The sequence below is a fragment of the Nerophis lumbriciformis genome, linkage group LG31 (assembly GCF_033978685.3).
Source record: "Nerophis lumbriciformis linkage group LG31, RoL_Nlum_v2.1, whole genome shotgun sequence".
Lineage (NCBI taxonomy): Eukaryota > Metazoa > Chordata > Actinopteri > Syngnathiformes > Syngnathidae > Nerophis > Nerophis lumbriciformis.
Genome location: NC_084578.2, coordinates 23768998 through 23788633, shown reverse-complemented (window position 1 = coordinate 23788633; position 19636 = coordinate 23768998). Strand labels below are relative to the sequence as shown.

The following is a 19636-nucleotide window of genomic DNA, read 5'->3' as shown; positions in this document are numbered from 1 at the left end:
GCTCACGTGACGGTCAAGAAGGAGAAGATCACTTAACCCAGACATGTGAAGGCTCAGTGGACAGGAGGGTGACTACTGCAAAGGTTTGGAACAGCAATAGTAATCCGCCCACACCTTACGGGCTTACTTGAGCCTATCCAACACAACCAACCCTTATGTCATACCATATTAAGCACAAAAATCTTAAAGGGGAACTGCACTTTTAGAAAAAAAAAAATGTGCCTACCGTTCACAATCATTATGACAGACATGACGACGGATGTTTTTTTTTCTTTTTTGAATTCCAAATATTAAATAAATGCGATCAAAAGTCTGCTTACAATGGAGCTTATGGGAGGTTTTATATACATGATGTAAGTATATATGTAATGTACTAATGGGTACATTTGTAACAACATTTAATATTCTTATATTTTGATCATTTTAAGCATACGCGGCGTATCAATTTAAAAACCGCATCACAAGGTTTGCTTTTTTTTCTTCATCACTGATTTTTACTCAATGCAGACTTTATAAGAGCCAACAAACATAATATAACATCAATTACGTGCAAGGTCTGCTTGTCATTAGAATGCCGACTGCTAGGATGTTCACGTATTCCCATTTAGGTGAAGAATGACTCATAATCCTCACGAGGAAAAGGGTAGGGGGTAGAGTTTTTTATTTATATATATATATATATATATGTATGTGTATATATATATATATATATATATGTATATATGCAATGCATGGCGGAGGCCGAAGACCCCCAGGTATTCCTCGATATTTTTGAGGCCACGGCGACAGCATGCGGGTGGCCTGAAGAAGAATTGGGGTGCGCCTACTGCCGCTGCTGGCGGGGGAGGCGCAGCAGGCAGGGCTTAGCCTACCGGCAGCCTCCCGGGTGCACTTCCCGGACTTGAGGAGGGCGGTGCTGGACCGGACCGGCTGCACAGTGGAGGACCACCGAGGCCGGTTCCGGGCGCTGCGTCTGGGGCCTGAGGACTGCCCGTTTGTGCTCGGGCAGTAGCTCCGGGACGCGGCGACACGATGGCTGCAGCCGAGATACAGCCACAACCTGATGGTGGAGCTCGTGGTCCTCGAGCAGTTCCTGGAAACCATCCCAGCGCGGACATCGGCCTGGGTCCGATATCACAGCCCACGCGACATGACAGCAGCAGTGACCCTAGCGGAGGACCACCTGGCGGTACACCGTGAGGCACGGCGGGAGGAGGGGACCACCAAGGCAGCCGAGCACCCCGGGGCAGCCCCGCGCAGACAGCACGCATGTCTGACTTGTCCTCTGCCCTCTCCCAGGTCCAGACGTGCCCCGTGACAGCGCTGCGCAGGCTGCGCAAGCCGCGACAGACAGCTTCGCCGACGCTCCAGCCCCGGGGCCCGGGGAACTAACCTCTCTTCTGCTCCTCCTGTTTTCCAGGTTCCAGTCACTGCTGATTTGGGGCTTCCCCCGCAGACGGCCCCTCGAACACCTGGGCAGGCATGCTGGAGGTGCGGGCAGCCCGGGCATGTGCAGCGGGAGTGCCTGCTCATAGAGGTGGGACAGGTGATCCGGGTTGTCGGCCCTCCAGCGCCCTCCCCCTGCCCGGGAGAGACGTATTGCGTCCCGGTAAGGGCCCAAGGGAGTATTCACCGGGCGATGGTGGATTCGGGCTGTGAGCAGTCCATGATCCACCGGAACCTGGTTCGACCTGGGGCTTTGAGGCAGGCAGCCCTGTTGAAAATCAAATGTGTTCATGGGGATGTGCACGAGTACCCTGTGGTGCCAGTAGAAATTTGGTGTAATGAGCGAAAATACAGTGTTGAGGTTGCTGTAAGTGCGCACCTCACGCACCCCTTAATTCTAGGAACTAATTAGGCGGGGTTTCATGAATTAGTAAAACAGTGCGAAGGGGTGCGTTCACGACTGGTAGGGAAATGGGATATCTGCGCTGTTCTCAGTGGCGACGCGAGGTCATCCGGCGCTGCCGAGGGGGAACCGGCGGGGGCTTCCCAATGGCACCCCATGGAGAACTTCCCCCTTGAGCAGTCGCGAGATGACACTCAGCGCTCGGCCTGGGACCAAGTGATATCGATTAACGTCCAGCGAGTGCGCCCGGGAATAGCGCTGGTATTCCCGCACTATGCATTAATCAGGGACAGATTATACCGAGTGAGTCGTGACACTCAGACAGGAGAAGAAATCACCCAGTTGTTGGTGCCGAAACGCTGTCGGGAAATGATTTTCCAGGCGGCACACTTCAACCCCATGGCTGGCCACATGGGGTATGATAAGACACTCAATCGGGTAGTGGTCCGGTTTTTTTGGCCGGGCAGACGTGCGCCGCTGGTGCACTGCCTGCCCGGACTGCCAGCTAGTCAACCCAGCGGCCACCCCCAAGGCGCCCTTGCGCCCATTACTGCTCATGGAGGTCCCATTTGAAAGGATTGGCATGTACCTTATCGGACCATTCCACCCGAGCAAACGGGAATATCGTTTTGCGCTAGTCCTGGTGGATTACGCAACTCGTTATCCCGAAGCAGTGCCGCTGCGCTCCATCTCTGCAAAGAGTGTAGCGCAAGCGCTGTTTCAGGTCATCTCCCGAGTCGGAATCCCGAAAGAGATTCTGACTGACCAGGGCACGTCTTTTATGTCACGCACGATAAAGGAACTATACGGATTATTGGGGATTAAGGCTATTCGAACCAGCGGCTGAATAAGACGCTGAAAACCATGATCCGTAAGTTTACACACGAGGACAAACCAAATTGGGATAAATGGTTGGATCCCCTACTGTTTGCAATGCGGGAGGTACCCCGGGCCTTCACAGGGCTTTCCCCTTTTGAATTGTTGTTCGACAGGAAGCCGCGCAAGGTTTTGGACATAATTAAAGAAAGCTGGGAGGAAGGTCCAAGCCCCAGCAAAAATGAAATTCAATACGTCATGAACCTGAGAGCAAAACTCCACACGGTGGGGCACTTGTGACGCGAGAATTTGCTCCGGGCCCAGGAACGTCAGCAGCGCTTGTATAACAGGGGGACGCAGCTAAAGAAATTTTCACCGGGAGAAAAAGTGCTTGTATTTCTCCCGACGTCCAGCTCGAAATTACTCGCCAAGTGGCAAGGACCCTTTATGGTCACACGGTGAGTAAGCGATGTGGATTATGAGGTCCGGCGCTCGGACCAGGGCGGCGACACCCAAATTTACCATCTCAACTTCCTGAAAGCATGGAAGGAGGCAGAGCCTGTTTCCATGGTGACGGTGGTCGAGGAAGAGGAGGAGTGGCCCTCCCTCCTCCTCTGTGATAATCTGCTCACGTTAGCGCAGAGAGCAGATGTTGCCAAGCTGCAGCAACGCTTTTCTGATGTGTTCTCCCCTCGGCCTGGCCGCACGAACCTCCTCCAACATTGCATTGAGACCAGCCCGGGTGTTACGGTGCGGTCTTGGCCCTACAGGCTCCCTGAACACAAACGCAAAGTGGTTCGGGAAATATTAAAGTCCATGCTGTAATTAGGGGTAATAGAAGAGTCACACAGTGCGTGGTGCAGGCGGACGCGTCGGGCAGGGGGCTGGGAGCGGTGCTGTCCCAGCAGGTGGGGGGCGTCGACAGGCCTGTGCTGTACATCAGCCTGAAGCTCTCGGACCGGGAGGCGAGGTACAGCACGGTGGAGAGGGAGTGCCTCGCCATCCGGTGGGCGGTCGGGGCCTATCGGTATTACCTGCTGGGGCGCTCCTTCAGCTTCTGCTCGGACCACAAACCCCTCCAGTGGCTCCACCGCATGAAGGATGCCAACACGCGGATCACCCGTTGGTATCTCGCGTTGCAACCCTACAACTTCCGAGTGGTCCACAGACCGGGGGCGCAGATGGCCGTGGCCGACTTCCTTTCCCGCTCTCCTACGGAGGGGGGGAGTGGGCGCGGCCGAACGGCTTCTTCCCGGCCTGAGTCTGGCGGTGGAGGCATGTGGAGCGCGGTATGGACTGGCTTCGGAGCAGCTGACAGGTGAGTGGATTCCCCAGCTGAAGCAGGTTATCTAATCACCTGTCTCCTTTATCAGCAGGGGCCGAGGCCATGAGAGGGGAGAGAGGAGGGCACAGACGAGCGAGCAGGAGGCCGCGAGCGAGACAGCCCTGTTAAATCAAAAGAAAAACAAAATAAAAGACTTTGTTGAGCCCTGGACTGCAGGTCCCATCCTTTCGGCACAACCACAGAGAACCCACACTAAACTTTACATTATTGTTTTACACTTGTTACATTGCATGTTTACATTGTTACTTTAAAGATTTCAATTCTAAGTTATTCTATTCAATATTTGCTTGAGACGGATGTTCCCACACAATTATTTGCACTTCGAAGTAAGAAAATATGATTAGAACATTTTAGTATTATGTTTGTGTTCATTTACAGTAATCGTGTTTATTCTAAACATTGCTAACACTTTACTCAGCTTTTTTTTTTGTATAAATATATCGCAATAATATCGTACTGTGGCCTTAATACCGTGATATTGTACCGTGATAAACCGTTACATCCCTAATATATATATATATATATATATATATATATATATATATATATATATATATATATATATATATATCAATCAATCAATCAATCAATGTTTATTTATATAGCCCTAAATCACAAGTGTCTCAAAGGGCTGCACAAGCCACAACGACATCCTCGGTACAGAACCCACATAAGGGCAAGGAAAAACTCACCCCAGTGGGACGTCGATGTGAATGACTATGAGAAAACTTGGAGAGGACTGCATATGTGGGTAACCCCCCACCTCTAGGGAGACCGAATGCAATGGATGTCGAGTGGGTCTAACATAATATTGTGAGAGTACAGTCCATAGTGGATCTAGCATAACAGTAAGAGTCCAGTCCACAGTGGGGTCAGCAGGAAACCATCCCGAGCGGAGACGGGTCAGCAGCGCAGAGATGTTCCCAACCGATATACAGGCGAGCGGTCCACCCTGGGTCCCGACCCCGGACAGCCAGCCCCCCATCTATGGCCACCGGACCTGAGTGTCTCCCCTTCCACAAGGGGTAGGGGGCAGCAGAGGAGAAAAGAAAACAAACGGCAGATCAACTGGTCTAAAAAAAAAAATATATATATATATATATATATATGTATATATATATATATATATATATATATATATATATATATATATATATATATAATCAGTGTTGGGTTAGTTACTGAAAACCAGTAACTAGTTACAGTTACTAGTTACTTTATTTCAAAAGTAACTCAGTTACTAACTCAGTTACTTACACCAAAAAGTAATGCGTTACTGTGAAAAGTAACTATTTAGTTACTTCTTTTTTTCTTCTTTTTTTTTAAAGCTCCCATTAATGCCCTTTTTGCCTTCATTTCAGTACTGTTATTGCACTGGAGAATAATACAATCTGTTGATCAACTTGACATGCATTTTTATTTTCCTTTTAACATAATTAATGAAAAACAGTGCAACATAAAAAGGCATTCCTCCTTTCTTTAAACTTGGACCAATGACCATTAATAAAAAACAAGTTTAAGTGCAACATAAGAAACACCATCTTCCTTGAAACATAGGTAGTGAAATAAAGCCTGACATCTGGAGTGGTGCTGCTGTCTTCCACACTTGGAGCCATGGATTGTAGAATCCTTGTTTTCAGTGGCAGGATCATTGACACAGGTGGTGAAGTTTCAGTGCTCAGTAGAGATGTAACACTTTTGAGGGGTTTAAGCACCTAGAGGACCTCATCTGCCACTCTCACATCATCATCAGACAGGGTGACATTTGTCTTCAGGGTGTTGTGGGTCAATGCAGAGTATATAGCTGCCTGCTGCTCCAACATATCATAAGTGGAGTTCCACCTCGTTGGGACATCATGTATGAGTAGGCAGCTTTAGCATTTCTTGCTTTGTCTTAAGCACATGAGCAGCTGTTGTGCTTGGGTGGAAGTAAGAAACCTTCCTGATCCTCCCAAAGAGGCACTCCATCCTATTGACTGAGATTCCCTTCTGTGATGCCAAATTCACTACATGTGCAAAGCACCTATCTGTGGTCCCAGTCCTGCCTCATTCTCTGTAATTATTTGATTTTTGGCATTATCACGTGTGACTGGGATATCTTTATCTTCCATTCCTCCACTGCTTGTGTCAGTACCTGCGCAAAGTGACTCTCGTAGAGGGGGCGTGTCTTCTCATCTCCCAGTCTGCTGTGATGAAGTGAGCGCTTATAGTTCCCCTGGACGTCCACCCGTCTGTCATGAGCGCAACAGATGATGCTCGGGATAGTTCATCCACAACTTTTTTCTTCTCCTGCTCATAAAGATCTGGCACAATCTTATTGGTGAAGTGGGTGCGCGACGGGATGTCGTAACTTGGTTCAAGCCGTTCAGCATGTGTTTAAAACCCTCGTTTTGCACAACCGAATCTGCACTTATAAACACACCGATTCAATGGCGCTGGGCGTTCAAGCTCCTCCGTTATTGCGCTCGCCATGACCACGCTGTGTGTGGACTGAACGTGCCAACAACTTTTTTTTTGTTTCATATATCAAACCGCGGATCAAACCTCCCCTCCCCTCCCCGCCCCCCACACACACACATAGACCGCGCCTCTTTTCTTCTCTCCGGCTTGTGACAGAGGAAGATTCAGAAGAACGACACCGCGCAGCGCTTCTGTTTCTAGCCGATACTACATCAAAAGTAACGTAAAATAACGCAGTAACGCATCATGTAGTAACGGTAACTAAAATACTGAATAAAAAAAAATAACGCGTTAGATTACTAGTTACCGCCGAAACTAACGGCGTTACAGTAACGCGTTACTTTGTAACGCGTTAGTCCCAACACTGTATATAATATATATATATATATATATATATATATATATATATATATATATATATATATATATATATATATATATATATATATATATATAAAACTTGGTAACAGTTCTTTCAGGCTGTATTTTAGGCAGCACTAATTTCATCACACTAGGTGTGGTGAAATTAACCTCTGCATATGACCCATCCCCTTGTTCCACCCCCTGGGAGGTGAAGGGAGCAGTGAGCAGCAACGGTGGCCGCCCTCGGGAATCATTTTGGTGATTTTATCCTCACATATGGGGATGCGAGTCAGATGATGGTGATTGTGTGACGCCAGCAACTCTATTTAGCTTGTTAGCTTTCCGTTGCGAGTGAGTCATGGTGGTTGTGGTTGAGAGGAGAACCGCTAGATGTTGGGTGCTGGAAAATATTTGATGCGTTGCAACAGCCAGCCTTAACGCTTTTTCGCAGCTCAGTTATGTTTTTAATGTGCACGTCATGCAATTCACGTTTGTGAGACGAGGTGCGTTGCTGCGCTCTGAGTTGGGGCCACGGTGTTGAGATGAGTGGGATGCATTATTGAAGAGTGACGAGGTGTGCGGGTGTGTTCAAGGGTTAAAATGCGTGCCTGTTGGCAGGTCTGTCACTCTCTGTGTGGGGACGGCACTGATCCATCCATCCATCCATCCATTCTCTTCCTCAGGTCGTGGAGTCAACAGCCTAAACAGGGAGCCCAGACTTCCCTTTCCCAGTCACTTTGTCCAGCTCCTCCCGGGGGATCTCGAGGTGTTGCGACGGCCCCAGTCGGGAAACAGTCTCCCCAATGTGTCCTGGGTCTTTCCTGTGGCCTCCTATTGGTTGCACGTGCTCTAAACACCTCCCCAGTGAGGTGTCCGGGGGGCATCCTGACCAGATGCCCGAACCACCTCATCTGGCACCTCTCAATGTGGAGGAACAGTGGCTTTACTTTGAGATCCTCCCGAATTAAAGAGCTTATCACCCTCTCTCTAAGGGAGAGCCCCGCCACCCTACGGAGGAAATTAATTCTGGCAGCTTGTACCCATGATCTGGTCCTTTAGGTCATAACCCAAAACTCATGACCATAGGTGAGGATGGGAAGGTCGATCGGCCGGTAAATTAAGAGTTTGCCTTTCGGCTCAGCTCCTTCTTCACCATACAGAGTCTGCATCACTTCAATACAGAATCTGCATCACTGCAGACGTTGATGTCAGAATAAATGATTTCTGTTCATATTTTTTAAGTCGACCAATACATTCCCAAAGATCAACTGGTCGATCACGATCGACGGGTTGGTAACCCCTGGTTTAGCATCATTGTGTACAAAAAAGCCATGAGGTGGTAATATCCTCCATTCTGAGCACGTGAAGAAGGCAGAGAACCTAAGGTCCATGTGCTCATGAACCAATCACCTGACAGTAATTGTAGACACTTTTTTTCCCCTAACACGTCCCGTTCAGCCACTCAGGCAAATCATATTGTTGATGTAGATGCCCATATCTGCTATACAGAATTGCGTTACAAAAAATAAGTGTGGGACACTTCTCTTTTTGCCCTATTTGTATTTGACTTTATTAAATCAACCTGTGTGGAGTTTGCATGTTTTCCCCCGTGACTGCGTGGGTTCCTCCCACCTCCAAAGAACTGCACCGGGGAATAGGTTGATTGCCAAAATTAAAATTGGCCCTTGTGTGAATGTGAGTGTGAATGTTGTCTGTCTGTGTTGGCCCTGTAATGAGCTGGCGACTTGTCCAGGGTGCCCCACCCTCCGCCCGAATGCAGCTTGGATAGGCTCCAGCCACCCCGGCGACTCTGTGAGGGACAAGTGGTAGAAAATGGATGGATGGACAATATATATGTCTGCCCTCTCTGCTTCCCAACAATGGTACCTTCTGAGCAGAAGATGTTTGAGGGCAGCTAATTAAGAGCAGAAACCACCAAGTAGTACCGGGAGCTAACCAAAGTGAGATTTACTGCCAGAGTACGTTGAGTGACATAGCTTGGAACATGTTCAACCAATGTGTCAGTTAAAAGAAACAAGCTGGATTTCATTTCTCAACTGCCAACAACAGAATGAAACAGCAAACTGACGTCAAATGTAAAAACCTTGTTATGTCGCAGGTGACTGATGACTCTCGACAAAGCAATACACCCATGATGCCACGACCATCCAGTACCTTCAGCGGTTCCAGTCGAAGCCAGTACCCGGATGTGGTGCCTGTGGGTATGTGAGGAAAGCCACACGTGCATGCTAATATGACTTGAAAATGATGTATCATATGATAACATTGTACTATTTAAATTTTTCATTACATTTTTGTCCAGCGTACAATGATAAGATTGTGGCTTTTCTACGACAAGCGAACATATACGAGATCCTGCAGGAACGACAACCAGAACTTCCCAGGAACAGTTCTCTCAAGTATGTCTTTTCTGATCTACTCATCTTCATATACATGTTCAAATTTATCACCAAACTCATCATCATCACCAAACTCATCATCATCACACTCTTTCATCTAATTAAAAAAAAAAAAATTTTTTTACAAGATGGCACAGCTGTAGTGACACCTGATTGCAGGAGCTTTGTTTTCTTGTGTGTCCCCCTTTGTGTTCTTTGATGTTTCCCTCTTGTTTTCATGTGTTTTTTTGCTTTTTAATTTGAGACCCTTAGGGACTTCATAACGAGGCATGGCACTTTTGTGACTTTTGTGCTGTTTTCAGTGCTTTTTTGTAGACTTTTGGCTCTGCTTCGGGGAAGCCTAATGGCCATGGCTCGGTTGTTTGCACTGGAGATCAGTTGCTGACTTGTTCCTACACTGGAGTTTGCGTGGAGAAAGTAAAGTTTCCAATGGGGTTTCTTGGTGGCCCGGTGGTCTTACCATCTGGCTGTGGGGAGTCTCTGGGCCCCTCGGGGCGGGATGTCCCATCTTTCTGCCCACTTAGGGTGTAGTTTCTTGTTATTTTGGGGGCTGGTTGTCTTTGGCCGGGCACATCTGTCTACGGCCTGGGCCCTAGGCCCGTTATGGAGGTCCTGTCACTGGCCAACCTGCCTGCGTGGCGCCAGTGGTCCCTTGTTCACTAGGTGCTCCACCTGCTGTATTGGGTGTTGCTTTCTGGGTGGCTGGGGCTATGCCTTGGCTCTTGCACATACTGGGAGAAATACACTGTCCATACAAACATACATACATACATACAAAAGTACATTCATACATACATACGCACACACTGTAAATGCATACACACACACACACAGCCACTGTACATACAGTACATCCACACACACATTCACTGTACAAACATACATACACATGCATACACTCATGCATACAATCACGCTTCATCAAACATATACAGTATTCATACATGCAAGTGTACACAATCATACTCATATAAATAGTTTAACCTATTTTTACGATAACAATATAGGTTGATAAATCTTGCTCCTCTTTTGTCCCTCTCCTTTTTATCGCCTTACTTGTGTACTTCAAGTATTCATTGCATTCATGTATTTTTGCATTTGAGGCAATTGTAATGTTGATAATAGAGGTAGTTATTGTTCTACATTATCAATATTATTATTTCTATTGATATTTTTTTGTCTCATTTGTAGTGCAAAAATGTTTATTGTCATTACTGTGTTGGTACTATCTACTTTACTAATGTGTTCTTCTTTATAATTTTTTATATAATTTATATATATCGTAGTTTTTTTGAAAACATATTTTTATTAAAGCAAGTTCAAAACATACAGTGCAATTTGGATGTAGTCCATATTTTTTTCCCCCCTTTACACACATTTAAAAGCCCAGTATCACTAGTTCTATAAAAATCCCTACCAAGCCAACAAAAAGGCCTATTAGTTTAAACAACAAATACAATTGTATGGTTGGAAAACTCACAGATAATAAAATGAAATAACATGACACATGACAATAAATACGTGTGTGAAAAATAAATGAATCAAAAAAGAAAGACAATGATGTACATCTGAAAGAAGTATCATGAAAAAATATTGCTAGTAATGAAAATTGACAAGACAAACAAATGGAAAATGAGTAAACAGACCAAATTAAAAGAAATAAAAGTTGTAAACGAGACAGAATTACTTGCACATGCTGCTCAACGTGACCTAAAATAAGCAATACAGAACTGCCAACATCCTGACCATCACCTCCGCGGCTGAACAACCTGTGTTAAAAGTATAATCAGATTCTGCTATTTGGTGTTCAGTTCTGCACAGGTGGGGAGTGGACGTTGGGCGGCAGCCGAACAAGCACAAGAGGACAGGATCAAGATCTTTGATTTCAGAGAGGGATAAGGGAGCATCTAGTGTCAGACTATGAATATGCTAAACTTTTGGTAGGAATAATTCATCAAAGAAATGACGTAGTCAGGTATGTAAGGTAATTGGAAAGTTGACAGTAATGCATCAATGTTAGCTATAGATATGTCTAAATCCCTCTGTTGAGCCTTGTGCAGCTTGTTCGCATAAGACGTGTAGGAGATAATTATACCTCTAATAAAAGTGTTAAGGGTCTCCCATAATAATGAGGGTGTGGTTTCATCAATCTTATTAGTTTCGCAAAAAAAATAAAAATCAAGTCAGCAACGTATTTGCAAAGGTTCACATTGGCCAGCAATAGTGGATCCAGGTGCCAAATTCTGAATTCCTTTGGTTTAAGGTCAAAGCTGTTACGTCTTGGTCGCATGGTTATGCACAGGTCGTTTCCACAAGATGCAAATGGACATCCGGAAACAGAACAGAAAAGCTAAGCACAGGGTAAAGCTAAGCACAAAAACAGGAGCAAGAAGTAAAGATAACGTGTTGCGTGTAGCAAACAAAATAGCCAGGCAGGGTGTGGCGAGAGGCAGAGATAAATAGCTCTGTCATTAGTGACCGGGAGCAGGTAAGCGTCCCGACCACTAATCAGAGGCGGGTGAAAATATTCAGCACCCATGGCAAACAAGAAAAACAAACCCGGGTGCTGAAAACAGAACTACAAACCCCGTTTCCATATGAGTTGGGAAATTGTGTTAGATGTAAATATAAACGGAATACAATGATTTGCAAATCCTTTTCAACCCATATTCAATTGAATGCACTACAAAGACAAGATATTTGATGTTCAAACTCATGAACTTTATTTTTTTTTTTGCAAATAATAATTAACTTAGAATTTCATGGTTGCAACACGTGCCAAAGTAGTTGGGAAAGGGCATGTTCACCACCAGTGTTGGGTTAGTTACTGAAAAACAGTAACTAGTTAAAGTTACTAGTTACTTTATTTCAAAAGTAACTCAGTTACTAACTCAGTTACTTACACCAAAAAGTAATGCGTTACTGTGAAAAGTAACTATTTAGTTACTTCTTCTACTTTTTTTTTTTTAAAGCTCCCATTAATGCCCTTTTAGCCTTCATTTTAGTACTGTTATTGCACTGGAGAATAATACAATCTGTTGATCAACTTGACATACATTTGCATCACTGAACTCTGCTAAGCAATGTGCTCTACATACAACACACAAAGACAAAGATATGTTTCAAAGGGCCAATTTATTTCAGGCCAGAACAAATTGACAAAACTATTTTAAATAGCTGCAACATAACATACATAAGTAACAAACAGCATAATAACACTAACACTAACACTAACACTAACACTAACCACGTTAAACCCAGATTCCGAACTAATAAAGGTCTTAACTCATTCTCTTTCTATGCCACTTCAATATGGAATGCACTCCCAACAGGTGTAAAAGAAAGGGCATCTCTATCCTCCTTCAAAACCGCACTAAAAGAACATCTCCAGGCAACTACAACCCTAAACTAACACCCTCCCTTCCACATAATACCTCTTCGGATTGTAAATAATCAAATGTAGACACTTTTTCTTATACTTTCTGATCTCTCTCTCTGTGTCCACTACTTGCTGTACATATCCTACCAAGTCAGTCCTACACTGTTTCAATGTCCATTTCTCTGATGATGCAATTGATGACTGAAGTGTTGATACCAACCAAACCTAACCCCCCCTCCATATCCCACACCCCGGATTGTAAATAATGTAAATAATTCAATGTATATACCCTGATGATTATCTTGTGTGATGACTGTATTATGATGTTAGTATATATTTGATAGTATATATCTGTATCTGGACCCCGACTTAAACAAGTTAAAAAACTTATTTGGGTGTTACCATTTAGTGGTCAATTGTATGGAATATGTACTGTACTGTGCAATCTACTAATAAAAGTTTCAATCAATCAATCAATCAATCAATCAACATAGCTGTAAAGCTGGCTTCACCTAAAAGGCACACGTGACATACACAGAGCCTAACCAGGCAGATTTGAATTGTTGTTTTGGGCAGTAGACGGGATCTTTGATCCAAGACACAACTTACATTTAACTAAAATGTTCTTTTCTTTGTGCTCGACAAAAGAAAAGAAGTGAGAATATCTCATACTTGCCAACCCTCCCGAATTTCACTGCCTCTCCCTGGGACAACCATTCTCCAAATTTCTGCCGATTTCCAGCCGGACTTAAGGCACGCCCCCTCCCGGTCTGTGCGGATCTGAGTGGGGACAGCCTGTCGTCACGTCCGCTTGGCCAACCAAAAAGTAACCACAGAACACTACCGTATAGGCGTATAGTGTTCTGTGGTTACTTTTTTGTTGGCCAACGGTTGTATTGCGCACCCCCCTCCCCTCCCCTTCCCTCCCCTCCCCTCCCCTCCCCTTCCCACACTCAGACACACAGTCACACGCACACACAGAGAGCGCAGAGGAAAAATCAGAAGCACGTCTCTGCTTCGCTGGAATAAAACACACTCAGATCCTCAGTTTCTAGCCGATACTACATAAAAAGTAACGTAAAATAACGCAGTAACGCATCATGTAGTAACGGTAACTGAGTTATTGAATATTAAAAAAATAACGCGTTAGATTACTAGTTACCGCCGAAACTAACGGCGTTACAGTAACGCGTTACTTAGTAACGCGTTAGTCCCAACACTGTTCACCACTGTGTTACATGGCCTTTCCTTTTAACAACACTCAGTAAACATTTGGGAACTGAGGAGACACATTGTTTAAGCTTCTCAGGTGGAATTTTTTCCCATTCTTGCTTGATGTACAGCTTAAGTTGTTCAACAGTCCGGGGGTCTCCGTTGTGGTATTTTAGGCTTCATAATGCGCCACACATTTTCAATGGGAGACAGGTCTGGACTACAGGCAGGCCAGTCTAGTACCCGCACTCTTTTACTATGAAGCCACGTTGATGTAACACGTGGCTTGGCATTGTCTTGCTGAAATAAGCAGAGGCGTCCATGGTAGCGTTGCTTGGATGGCAACATATGTTGCTCCAAAACCTGTATGTACCTTTCAGCATTAATGGCGCCTTCACAGATGTGTAAGTTACCCATGTCTTGGGCACTAATACACCCCCATTCCATCACAGATGCTGGCTTTTCAACTTTGCGCCTATAACAATCCGGATGGTTCTTTTCCTCTTTGGTCCGGAGGACACGACGTCCACAGTTTCCAAAAACAATTTGAAATGTGGACACGTCAGACCACAGAACACTTTTCCACTTTGTATCAGTCCATCTTAGATGAGCTCAGGCCCAGCGAAGCCGACGGCGTTTCTGGGTGTTGTTGATAAGCGGTTTTCGCCTTGCATAGGAGAGTTTTAACTTGCACTTACAGATGTAGCTACCAACTGTAGTTACTGACAGTGGGTTTCTGAAGTGTTCCTGAGCCTATGTGGTGATATCCTTTACACACTGATGTCGCTTGTTGATGCAGTACAGCCTGAGGGATTGAAGGTCACGGGCTTAGCTGCTTACGTGCAATGATTTCTCCAGATTCACTGAACCCTTTGATGATATTACAGACCGTAGATGGTGAAATCCCTAAATTCCTTGCAATAGCTGGTTGAGAAAGGTTTTTCTTAAACTGTTCAACAATTTGCTCACGCATTTGTTGACAAAGTGGTGACCCTCGCCCCATCCTTGTTTGTGAATGACTGAGCATTTCATGGAATCTACTTTTATACCCAGTCATGGCACCACAATTTGCCTGCTCACCTGTGGGATGTTCCAAATAAGTGTTTGATGAGCATTCCTCAACTTTATCAGTATTTATTGCCACCTTTCCCAACTTCTTTGTCACGTGTTGCTGGCATCAAATTCTAAAGTTAATGATTATTTGCAAAAAAATCAGTTTGAACATCAAATATGTTGTCTTTGTAGCATATTCAACTGAATATGGGTTGAAAGTGATTTGCAAATCATTGTATTCCGTTTATATTTACATCTAACACAATTTCCCAACTCATATGGAAACGGGGTTTGTAAATCAACAACTAAGGAAATATTCAACTTCAACAAAACATGATCCCCAACGGATCATGACAAAAGCGGAGGTCCAGAATCACAGTAGAATGATCAGACAAAGTAATCGGAGAGTATTGTGTGGAAATAATTGATGAGATAAGTGTTTTATCAACCAAAAAATAGTATATCCAAAAGAACGATCGGTAAAATGTGCGGGAAAAAGGAATTATGTCTGATAGAATGGCGCAAAAGCCTCTAAGGATCGTCATAACCATTGTTAGTGCATAAAAGCTGAAAGGGTCTGTGACATTTGTGAGAGTAGGCCAGGCCGTGAGCCAGACCTGTCTAATATTAAGTCTATGATGCAGTTCATGTCACCCCCAAATATCAGCATGTGGGAGCTCAAGTTTGGGATAGAGGACAGTAAGAACTTAAAAAAATGATGGTCGTCCCAGTTCGAAGCATAGACCGACATTACTGATATTACAGAAGAAATTACCAATGCAATAGATAGTAAAAAATGTGTGGCAGCAGTGTTGATGCATCTCACTAAAGCATTTTACACAATTAATCACAATACTGTATTTTAATCAAAAAACTAGAACGGTATGGCATCAGAGTGTTGGTCTTAAACTGGATTAGAAGTTATTTAACGAACAGGAAACAATACGTGAAGCTAGGCGAACACACGTCTACAACGCTAAATATATCCTGTGGTGTATCTCAGAGATCAAAACTAGGACCAAAATTGTTCAATCTCTATATAAATGACATTTGTAAAGTTACAAAAGATTTAAAGTTAGTATTATTTGCGTATGATACAACAGTGTTTTGTTCAGGAGAGAACACACAGCAGCTAACACAAATAATAACAGAAGAAATTAACAAATTAAAAAGATGGTTTGACAAAAATAGATTATCTTTCAATCTCAGTAAAACTAAAATAATGCTATTTGGTAACAGTAGAAGAGAAAGTCAAACACAAATACAAAAAGACGGAATAGAATTTGAAAGAGTAAATTAAACCAAATTTCTAGGTATAATGACTGATGATAAATTGAACTGGAAATCTCACGTAAAAAATATACAACATAAAGAAGCAAGAAACACGTCAATAATGAATAAAGCAAAACATGTTCGAGACCAAAAATCACTCCATATTCTCTACTGCTCACTAGTGTTACCATATCAGAGTTATTGTCATGTCTGTATTATCATGTTTTGTTTTAAGTCATGTTTTGTTTAGTTTCTGTCTTTTCACTCCCTTGTCTGGTCACCATAGCAACCATTAGTTTTCACCTGTCACGTCACGCACCTGTTTCACGTTTTGACTCACACACACCTGTCACCAATCATGTCACTGTTATTTAAGCATACCTTGTTCATCACTCGTCCTGCCTGCGTTGTTTTGATGTCACACCGGTTTATGTCTTGCTCTGTCCAAGTAAGTTTCCATGTCCATGCCATAGCTTCTGTTTAAGATTAGCCTCACATGCGTTTTAGGCACGCTTGCCTCTTTTTTTGTTGTTGTTGTTGTTGTTGTATTGTTTATGTTCGCGGTAGTGCGGGATTTATGTTAATAAATCCTAGCCTACCTTCACGCTGTTGTCCGGAGCCGTCTCTTTGCATTGGAAGAACACCCGCGCAGCGAGCTGCGCCCCCCCCACGTGATAGAACGCAGGCAGCAGACGTTCTTCCGCAGACCGGCCACGAGGAGGTGATGGAGACGCGCTGGCAAAGTTGGAAGCCAACCAGAAAGGCTTTTTCTCGCCAGCATGACGCGTCGTTCCCCCAAAACCCTCCCACGGACAACAAGATTCCCCAAGCAGCTCATTTTTCCTTGCCGCCGCAGGAGACCTGTGCTGATGACGTCATCCCGCCCACTGGTGATGACGTCAGAAACCAAGATTTTTTTTTTTTTAGATTCTATTTACGCCCTCTGTCAGCCGCCCACCAAGGACTTCGTTTCAAAAAATAATCCTTTTGAGAATTTCTTTTCTAAATTTAGATTTTTTTCAGACCCAGTCTAAAGTGGGGGTGGTGAATAGATTTTCTGGACAATTTAATGGGGAGGATTCTGCCCCCCTCCATACCTTCTGCCCCCCTCCATACCTCCCCCCACCCACCCTTAAAGAGAGTTCCAGACCGCAGGGAGCGCGTCTGGTATCCGCTCCTTGAGGGGGGGGCTAGGGCTGGGAACTGCACTGGTGGGTTGACTCAGCTTCACCATTTCAAGCCACAGCCTCCCTCACGGCCGCCACCACCAGTCTTTTACCATGCCAAGCCGCAACCCCCAGCTAGACCACCTCCACCTGCACCAGTAGCTCCACGACGCCAAGCTCCGGTACCAGCTCCACGACGCCAAGCTCCGGTACCAGCTCCACGACGCCAAGCTCCGGTACCAGCTCCACGACGCCAAGCTCCGGTACCAGCTTAACGACGCCAAGACCCGGTATCAGCTCAACGACGCCAAGACCCGCCATGCCAAGACCAAGACCCGCCATGCCAAGACCAAGACCCGCCACGCCAAGCTCCGGTACCAGTTCCACGACGCCAAGACCAAGACCCGCCACGCCAAGACCAAGACCCGCCACGCCAAGACCAAGACCCGCCACGCCAAGACCAAGACCCGCCACGCCAAGACCAAGACCCGCCATGCCAAGACCAAGACCCGCCATGCCAAGACCTAGACCAAGACCCGCCATGCCAAGACCAAGACCCACGCCGAGCTTCGCCGCCTGACGTGCCACGCCGAGCTTCGCCGCCTGACGTGCCACGCCGAGCTTCCACGCCTGCAAAGATGACGACGCGCCTGTCTCCTCGTCGGCCACGGATATGGCCGCTACCTGGTCGCCCGCCACGCCAAGTGCGCCCACCTCCCAGTCGGCCACGGATGTGGCCTGTCCCGGGTCGCCCACCTCGCCTGCTGCAGCGGCGTTCCACTCGCCGCCGCCACATGACTATGCCTCGATGGATTCGGGGCCACTTGGGCTGGCGACCCACCGCCATGTCCCCCTCCCGCCCTCCCATGACTCTTGTTTTTTTTTCTTGGACATCTGGTATCTGTCCTTAAGGGAGGGGCTCTGTCATGTCTGTATTATCATGTTTTGTTTTAAGTCATGTTTTGTTTAGTTTCTGTCTTTTCACTCCCTTGTCTGGTCACCATAGCAACCATTAGTTTTCACCTGTCACGTAACGCACCTGTTTCACGTTTTGACTCACACACACCTGTCACCAATCATGTCACTGTTATTTAAGCATACCTTGTTCATCACTCGTCCTGCCTGCGTTGTTTTGATGTCACACCGGTTTATGTCTTGCTCTGTCCAAGTAAGTTTCCATGTCCATGCCATAGCTTCTGTTTAAGATTAGCCTCACTTGCGTTTTAGGCACTCTTTTTTTGTTGTTGTTGTTGTTGTTGTATTGTTTATGTTCGCGGTAGTGCGTGATTTATGTTAATAAATCCTAGCCTACCTTCACGCTGTTGTCCGGAGCCGTCTCTTTGCATTGGAAGAACACCCGCGCAGCGAGCTGCGACCCCCCCACGTGATAGTTATTATGTAGAAATATTTTGGGGAAATAACTACAAAAGTACACTTCATTCATTAACAGTGATACAAAAAAGATCAATTAGAATAATACATAATGTTGGATATAGAGAACATACAAATTCCTTATTTATTGGACCAAAAATACTTTAATTCCACGACATAGTTAATTTGCAAACAGCTAAAATTATACACAAAGCAAACTATACTCTGTTACCCAAGAGTATACAACAATTCTTCTCAACAAAAAAGGAGAAATATAATCTTAGAGAAAATTTTAATTTAAAACATTTGTACGCACGTACAACACTTAAAGGCCTACTGAAATGCGATGTTCTTATTTAAACGGGGATAGCAGGTGCATTCTATGTGTCATACTTGATCATTTCGCGATATTGCCATATTTTTGCTGAAAGGATTTAGTAGAGAACATCGACGATAAAGTTCGCAACTTTTGGTCGCTGATAAAAAAAGCCTTGCCTGTACAGGAAGTAACAGGTGAGTAGCGTGACGTCACAGGTTGTGGAGCTCCTCACATCTGCACATTGTTTACAATCATGGCCACCAGCAGCGAGAGCGATTCGGACCGAGAAAGCGACGATTTCCCCATTAATTTGAGCGAGGATGAAAGATTCGTGGATGAGGAAAGTGAGAGTGAAGGACTAGAGGGCAGTGGGAGCGATTCAGATAGGGAAGATGCTGTGAGAGGCGGGTGGGACCTGATATTCAGCTGGGAATGACTAAAACAGTAAATAAACACAAGACATATATATACTCTATTAGCCACAACACAACCAGGCTTATATTTAATATGTCACAAATTAATACCGCATAACAAACACCTCCCCCATCTCGTCCATATAACCCGCCAATACAACTCAAAACACCTGCACAACACACTCAAGCCCACAGCCC

General features: G+C 45.1%; 1 protein-coding gene across 7 annotated transcripts in view; it reads left to right on the top strand.

Annotated features, from left to right (window-relative positions):
* The window catches only part of hecw2a (HECT, C2 and WW domain containing E3 ubiquitin protein ligase 2a), a 246889-nt gene that overhangs the window by 117952 nt on the left and 109301 nt on the right, over positions 1–19636 (top strand). For all 7 annotated transcript variants that reach the window (XR_009811391.1, XM_061926412.1, XM_061926411.1 and 4 more), the window contains 2 exons: positions 8953–9055; positions 9157–9253. Coding sequence is in view for 6 of the 7 variants with exons in the window: in XM_061926412.1 (XP_061782396.1) it covers positions 8953–9055; positions 9157–9253 (200 nt within the window). In the remaining variant the exon portion in view is untranslated. The remainder of the gene's footprint in view (positions 1–8952; positions 9056–9156; positions 9254–19636) is intronic.